This window comes from Nematolebias whitei, unplaced genomic scaffold (genome assembly GCF_014905685.2).
Source record: "Nematolebias whitei isolate Nwh7 unplaced genomic scaffold, NemWhi1 Nwh_scaf_256, whole genome shotgun sequence".
In the NCBI taxonomy this organism is placed as follows: domain Eukaryota; kingdom Metazoa; phylum Chordata; class Actinopteri; order Cyprinodontiformes; family Rivulidae; genus Nematolebias; species Nematolebias whitei.
In genome coordinates this window covers 1-8130 of record NW_023618801.1, presented here as the reverse complement: position 1 = coordinate 8130, position 8130 = coordinate 1, and the positions used below count along the sequence as shown (strand labels likewise).

Genomic DNA, 8130 nt, shown 5'->3' with positions numbered 1-8130 from the left:
TCTCCTTCTGTGTGCTCCAACTGCTGCCATCAGCACAAGAGTGTGGGTCTACCCCCGTTCTTAACCGCCACACGGAGACAAATGGCTTGTCCGTTTTTAACAGGCTATTTCCTCTAATGTCCTTCACAAAAACAGATGAACGTTTCCCCAGAGAAGTGTGATCGTCCACACCTGAAGGACATTCTTGTTGCCATGGAAGGGCCATCTTGATACTTTGCATAATTTTGACTCTCGTGGGTAGAGAGTGGCCTGTGGGAACGAGGGATTGCAGCAGGTGGTAGGAATAAGTTGCTTTTTCTCCTCCCAGCTCCAGTAAAAGACGAGTCAGGACAAGCTCGTTTTCTGCAGGAAAATGAGATGAATCTGTTTCATAGGGAGGAGAGGTCACACTGCTTCCTGTCTTCTGTCAGCAGCACTTCTTATTCTCTCTCCGTCTCTGTGTTTTTAGGCAGATGCTTTGCATTCAGAGGTGAGCGAGGAAATGACGAGCCGCCCATTGATATGATTAAAGTATCTCATCTCAAGTAAGTTGCTCTTTCTTCCTGCCTGTGGCAAAGCCCGACACCGAGAAATACAAACTCCTTTGTTACGATTACTTTCAACACACTCGTCTTACTCACACACCGCACTTTACACTTTTTACACTTTTTTCTTGAATTCCCCTGCTGGGATTAATAAAATATCTATACATCTGTCTGTCCACCCATCCGTCTTTTCTTCCATCCATCCTTCCTTCCTGTCTTCCTTCCTTGCATCCTTTCTTTCTTTCTTTCTTCCTTCCTTCCTGTCTTCCTGCCTTCCTTCCTTCCTTTCTTTCTTTCTTTCTTTCTTTTTTCCTGTCTTCCTTTCTTACTTCTTCCTTCCTTTCTTCCTTCCTCCCTTCCTTCCTTCCTTTCTTATTTCCTCCCTTCCTCCCTTCCTTCCTTCCTTCCTGTCTTCCTTCCTCCCTTCCTTCCTGTCTTCCTTCCTTCCTTTCTGTCTTCCTCCCTTCCTTTCTGTCTTCCTCCCTTCCTTTCTGTCTTCCTCCCTTCCTTCCTTCCTGTTTTCCTTCCTTCCTTGTCTCATGATCCAACCTATCAGAAGCAGCTGTTTTGTGTTTACAGTTTTCTTTGTTTGACGATAAAAAAAACAACTTTCTTTCAAGGACTCCATGTTCTATCGAGCCTTGTGCATTCATTAGGAGTGAGATGTGAATGATGCTCTGACATCTTGAGGGATTTTGCTTCTATGAGTTGTGAAACTTTCTATTTTGTTGTCAATGGCAACATGTGCTCCGACCCATAAAATACATCTCACCATGTGGATGCATTTCTTTGGTTAACAAGGATGTTTATCTTTATGCAAAGGCATTGATGATATTACCTAAAACTAATATTGCCGTATTTAGACTCTTAGTCATTTCAATGGCGTGGGGATTGGTGGCGCAGAGGTTAGAGAAGGTGGGCCTGTGATCCTTAGGTCGCTGGTTTGTATCCGGCTCAAAGGACCAAATTGTTGGAGGAAAACACTCTTCATCTTTCTTGAAAGATCAGGAGGAGGAAGAGTGTTTTCCTCTAACAGTTCGCAGGGGTGTCAAACTTGGTTACAAAAGGGGCCAAAATTAAAAACCTATTTCAAACCACTCTGTGCAAAAATGATTACATTCTGTACCTGTTGAGGTCAAAAATCAACCAACTTCGGCTTTGACCATTGCAAATGCAGCTTCGTTACACAGTGGGAGCATGTTGAGCCTAAAACGTCCATGTTTGTCAAATGTGCAGCAACTTTAGATCTTTCCTCCAACGTAAACTTGAAACAAAATGACTATCTTTCACAAACTTTCTAAATCAGGTGTGATTATAGGTTCGTTAGAAAGAGCCAGGTGTGCGTAAGGTCACCTGAAAGAAAATCTAATAATTTCTATAGTTGTCTTTTTTTATACGAGTGTTTCACAGTTTTTGTTTTTCCTTACTTGTGTTTTCTTAGTCGTTATCTTTAGAGATCAATCTAAAGTGGGTACAATGATTTGTCAAACTCTTGGCAGTATTTACTCCCTTATCATTGCAACTGCAGGTAACAGTACATAACACAGTCCGTTATGTACCAGCTATCACAATAAAAACATTTACACCAAAAATTCTCTAACGGGTACTTGCCAGGGCATGTATCTGATACTTGCCTGTAAGCACCTGATGTATATCAGGTGACATACACTCTTTTACGCCATCATGACTTGATAAAAATTACATCAGTTCTGTCACAGTACATTAAATATTTGTATATAAGAGTCTATGTATTTTTCAGCACGAGACCTTCTACTGGTGTAATATATAGTTTCAGTGTTTCCCCTACCATTATACAAGGAGGGTGCACCGCCCTGTCAACAGAACCGAGCGCCCTGCCTTCGTCGACAGCTGTCAGCACTGATGTAGCGCTAAGCTAGAGGCACGCAATACAGTTGCTAGCTAAAAAGCTACAGAGGTAGCACATTGTTTCCCTCGCACTGAACCATTTCCTTCATCACCCCTCCCCCAATACCACCCGGTCGACAACTGTTGTCACAAACAGTGCACAACACAAATGTGTCTCCATCTCCATCCCCCGGTCGACAAAAAAGATGAGCACACTGCCAAGGCGTGCGTGTCACCTAGAGGAAACACTGAGTCTGTTTTGTAAAACTTGCCATGTGTCTGTGTTTTGTTTTGTTCCTCAGACAGTACCTGGTGGTGGTGTTCAGAGACAAACCCTTGGAGCTGTGGGACATCCGGACGGGGACACTTCTCCGAGAGATGGCCAAAAGCTTTCCTACTGTTACCGCACTGGTACCGACAACTGTGCACACTGATAAAATACCTCTAGATCAGTAACGGCTGAGCAGAAAACGCGTTTATTTAAGATACTTTAGGAGTTCAGCAGCACATCTTTCTGTCAATGAGAACGCCTGCGTGACACGAGCCGAGCCTGTTACCGAGCACACAAGTGTTTTTAAAACGCATCTCTGCAGCTGTAGTCCTGCTCAGGAATATTGGTTTGATGAGCTGTATACATTAACATTTTGCTGCAGCTGCCCCCACCCACCCCCCTACAGAAGGTAGCAAGTCACACCGATGAGCTCACACGGCACCAGGAAAATCTCAATATTCTTATAACTGTGGACACACAGAGGCATGGCGACTCCTTCAACACCTTTGCTTCAAGTGAAGGTGCACCTTCAGGGCAGTTCTGCAGCCTGTCACGTTGGTTTTTTACTGACAAGGTTCAGTGACACCCCCCCTCGATTAAATCTGGTGTCATGAAGGCTGTTTCAGGATCTTCCTACACGCCTGAGAGTTTCCTCAGCTCCACTCTTCACTTTTGACAGAGTAGCCATTCTGTGTTTCAGCGTAACGACTTGAGGTCAGCATTTCTCCATTTGAGTTCAGATGCAAACTAAGTCTCAGTCATGTCAAACTGTTCAGCTCACTCAGAAGAGAAACCGTAAAATTTTTTTGCACCTTTTATATTTTATATGTGTGTATATATATATATATATATATATATATATATATATATATACACACACACTATTTCTTTTTCCAAAATATTTACTTAAAGGATGCAATTGCTTTAAAAGCATTCTTTTTAAAATAATTTTCAGCAAACATGATCTATTATCTTCTTGTGTTGCTTTTAGCTCTTAGCTACCATTCTGCTATTTTTAGCTTTCGGCTATCCTTTTGATAATTTTTAGCTTCTAGCTTTTTCATACCTTTAGTAAATCCTTGGATACTTTAAACTTTTGATATTTTCAATTAGCTTTTTTATACCTTGAGCTAGTCTGTGAATATTTTTAGCCTTTAGCTAACATTTTGATAAATTTAGCATTTAACTAGCATTTTGCTTCTGCTTGAGTTGCTGTGGCAACCCCTGGAGGGAACAGCTAAAAGAATAAATTTTAGTTTGTGTTGCTTTTAGATGTTGGATAGCCTTTTGCTATTTATATCTTAACTTTCGTCACTTTTATGTTTTAGCCGTTTTTTAGACTTTAAAGTTTTCTTTTTAGCTAGTCTTTGCCTTTTTAGCTTTTACCTTGTGAGATTGCATTTTCTGCAACATTGCGATGCAAGTGCTCAGTGCTTTTATCATTTTGCTGACATTTTTTGATGAACCTGAAATCAAATTTTGAAGTTATTAGAATACAGTTAGAATAAAATCTACAGTTAGAAAAATGATAACTAAACGCTAAAACCAGCAAAACAGTAGCTAAAAGCTAAAATTCACAATACTGTGGCTTAAAGCTAAAATGAGCAAATCGGTATTGAAAAGCTAAAATATAAAACAAGTACTAGTATTTAAAGGGCACAAAGTCTTTTAAGGATTTGAAGATCTCTGTTCACTTAAATAAAAAAGTCATTTAAGTTATTTATGATTAAAAGATATTAAAGTTACAAAATCCAAACGTTATTTCCAGTATCAGCTGAATGTTCTGATAGACGACTGATTAAATTTTACAAGAGAAACTGTAAACAGTAAAATAATGAACTAAATGCTGACAGCGTTTACACAATAATAGGATAAATTGAGTTATTTTCACTACTATGGCAAATTAACATTATTAAAATATTAAACTATATAAATTGTGAGCAACATTACTGTGCTGGTAATATGCAGCACATTTATCTATAAACTGCTTCATGAAATCCTGAAGATCTGCACGCAAACATCACCTTCATGGTGTTTTCTGGGCAGGAAATGACCATATTTGGTCATTAGACCATTCACAGGATTCAAAATGACCAGCTTTTGGATGACTATGTTTAGCTACTGAAACATTAATTGTCATAAGTCTGTACTTAATTATAACTTTTTAACAGAGACTAAGTTCTATAAAAACACACTCATTGGTCTTCGCCTGCAAACCGGTGAAACTTCAGCACATAAAATGTCTTTGGGATTGATGCTCTACTTAGTTTATGATCAACTCTTAGCTGTAATCGCATCATAATGGCATGTAATAAAAACAGATTTTCGGAAAGCTTGGGCTCAGATTGCGGCTCTAACAGGCCCAGTGATGATTACATTTCTGTTGGCTTCACTTCTCAGATCTGGTGGCAAGAAATCCAGCACGTTTTTAGAACTGTAGAAGAATCTATTGTGGGCTCTTTCTTCTGGCGATGGCCTCCCATGCAGCACTTATTTGTGTGGAACATTTTAAAGATTAGTCCTGAAAATTTCACCAGGCTCAGCAAAGATTGCACAGTGCCTTCATTAGGACAGAGAAATTCTCATAAAAGAAGAGTTATACTGGACAAACTTTGCAAGAGGGTCATAAAGTCTTCCCTAGTGCAAATAAAAAGAGCAATAAACTTAATAATCCATGCCTGCCTCCCCTAGCCTCATACTGCTGTCTCATTTCCATATTGATGATAGCCTTGGGTCATCCAGACTTTAGCCACAACGCTGCAGCTCTTTGACAAAAAGCGACACAACTCCACTGTGCGCCCGTGTGTCGTTTATACAAACATCTGTTGGCCCTTCCTTTCTGTCCGTCCTAAGCTGCTTTTTACACTTTAATTCTTTACTGTGATGTCAGCAGGAGCTGTTTGTTTCCATCGTTTTAATGGTTGCCCTGCGTGTTTCCACAGGAATGGTCTCCATCCCATAATCTGAAGAGTTTAAAGAAGAAGCAGATGGCAGCCAGGGAGGCCATGGCTCGGCAGACGGTGTCGGACGCTGAGCAGAGTAACATTGAATCCTCGGTCATCAGGTTTGCAATAAAAAAAGCGGATATTCATCTTTCCATTTAAGCTTCGCCTCGTTTTAACGGTGTGGACGCTGAGCCAGCGCTCACTGTGGTTCTCCTGTTTATTCCATGTTTGTTTGGACGTCAGCATCTTTCAGCTATTTCAAATCAATCAAATTCATTCAACCTTTATTTATACAGGTAAAATGAGCATTTGGAGGGATGCTGGAGAGAACTGGAGCGTGCTCTATTCACACAAGGAGAGCTGTTGGTCAGGCTACTTCTTGTTGTGCCATTAACTCTAAAATAGTTATTGAATCAAGTGTTTACTTACGTAGGTAATGTAGATGTATAACAAACAACTTGTTAAAATGCACCAGAATGCAGGAAATGGCATCTACTTTATTCAAATTTCTCTGGGTGAGGACCCCCAGACCCACCACTTTGTCCAATGGCTGCCACGTTGTTCAAGTCAAGAGCCATTGTCTATGGAACACCAAAATGCTCAAAATTTAATAATTAAATAAATAAAACATTATGAAATAAGAACATTTTTCATTTTTATTATTTTATTTCATAATTGTGTTTTTCATTACGGCTTATTTATTTCATAATGACTCTTTTCAGCAGAACAACTTCAGCTGTCAATCAACGTCAGTGGGTTGGACCTTCACGCCCACTGGTTGGTGCTTCACATCCATTAGTTTTCCTGCTCACTGTACAGCTAGCATAGCAGCTAGCATAGCAGCTAGCATAGCAGCTAGCAGCGGCTTGCTCGGTCAACAGTCATGAAGGATGCAGAGTTGCATGAACTTCCTTCTGCTCAGGTAACTTTCTCAGATCAAACTGAGAGGATTACGTTCTCAGAAGATGCAGGTGTCGTGACAGAAAGTGATGGGCTGCCAAAAATCGATCGGCGCTGTGGGAGTGCGCACGGGAGGACTCTCCGTTTTCGTTCTTTGAATTTAACAAGATAAACTCATAAAAACGATTATTTGTTGGCTCCAAATTATAGCAAAGGTGTGTCTCTGTTTATTTTTACCTTAATAAATGCACTTTATTGGTAAAAAATGTTTCATATATTATTGTCATATATTAATATAAATCGTTAATAGCGTGAGTCCACTTGTGACAAATTTAATTTCTTTGTGATTTTAGTAACTTTGATGTCTTTTAAGGAAAATAACTGTTTATGTGAAGGATCAGCCAGTGGGCGTGAAGGTCCAACCCACTGACGTTGATTGACAGCTGAAGTCATTCTGCTGAAAAGAGTCATTATGAAATAAATAAGCCGTTATGAAACACGCAATTATGAAATAAAAGAATAAAAATGAACATCTTTTTTATTTCATAAAGCTTTATTGATTTAATTTTGAGCATTTTTGTGTTCCATAATTGTCTGCTCTAGGGGGCTAAGTATCGGTACGCCTATAGGGTAGATTTTAGATCCCCCCCCCCCCCCCACACACACACACACACACTCCCATTTAAAAACATTAAACATTAAAAAAAACCTACTGTATATTATATGCAGACATGTTCCTGTTTTTAGTTTTCTACATTTGCCTTATAATGTAGCTGGGGTTTTAAAACTTTTTTTGCCATCTTGTATAAAAATACAAAAATAAAAATCTGAATGCCTTTTTATAACTGTCTATTGTTGTCGTTGTTGTCCTCATTCTTTGTTGAAATCAGGTCTGTCTTGTAAATGAGTCCTCGAGGCTCAATGGGATTAACCTGTCTAAATAAAGGTTGAATGAAAAAATATTCACGTATGAATGAATCGTATGTTTAATGTTCTACCTCGTCATTCTCCTCGCAGTCTTCTTCAAGATGCTGAGAGCAAATCCGAGACCAGCCAGGCGATCTCAGCCAGGGAGCACTTCATATTCACCGACACAGACGGGCAGGTCTATCACATCACCGTAGAGGGCAACACCGTGAAAGACGGAGCACGAATCCCACCTGATGTGAGTCCTCCCACTTTGTGTGACTCTTGTTGGTTTAGATCTACTTGTCAACCGATCCTTCTAGAAAGCTTTTCCTGTGTTTGATTTAAGTGAAGCAAATTTTATTAAAAAAAAATAATAATTTGGTACATTCAAACTTGATTACACGTCATCTTTACGGAAGAGGATTAGGGCCACAGTGCAGTTTTTTCCCCTTTAGTCTGAGAAAAACAAAGTTAGAATTCTGAGATAAAAGACTTTTGAGAAAAACATCAGAATTCTGAGAGAAAAAGAGAATATTCTGACTGTTTTCTCAGGATTCGACTTTAATCTCAAATTCTAACTTTAATCTCAGAAGTCTGACATTAACCTCAGAATTCTGACTTTTCTCAAATTATGACATTAATCTCAGAATTCTGAGAAAAAAGTCAGAATATTCTGACTTTTTTCCTCAGGATTCTGAGGTTAATCTCAGAATTC

General features: G+C 39.4%; 1 protein-coding gene across 1 annotated transcript; it reads left to right on the top strand.

The window, feature by feature from the left end:
* Positions 1–483: 483 nt before the first annotated feature.
* On the top strand, positions 484–7671 carry LOC119429265 (WD repeat-containing protein 11; the record flags this gene model as incomplete). Its single annotated transcript, XM_037696929.1, is given in 4 exon segments — positions 484–524; positions 2693–2801; positions 5604–5725; positions 7524–7671. Coding segments are annotated over 4 exon segments (402 nt in total), but the record flags the coding sequence as incomplete, so codon positions are not given.
* Between the last annotated feature and the right edge of the window lie 459 nt (positions 7672–8130).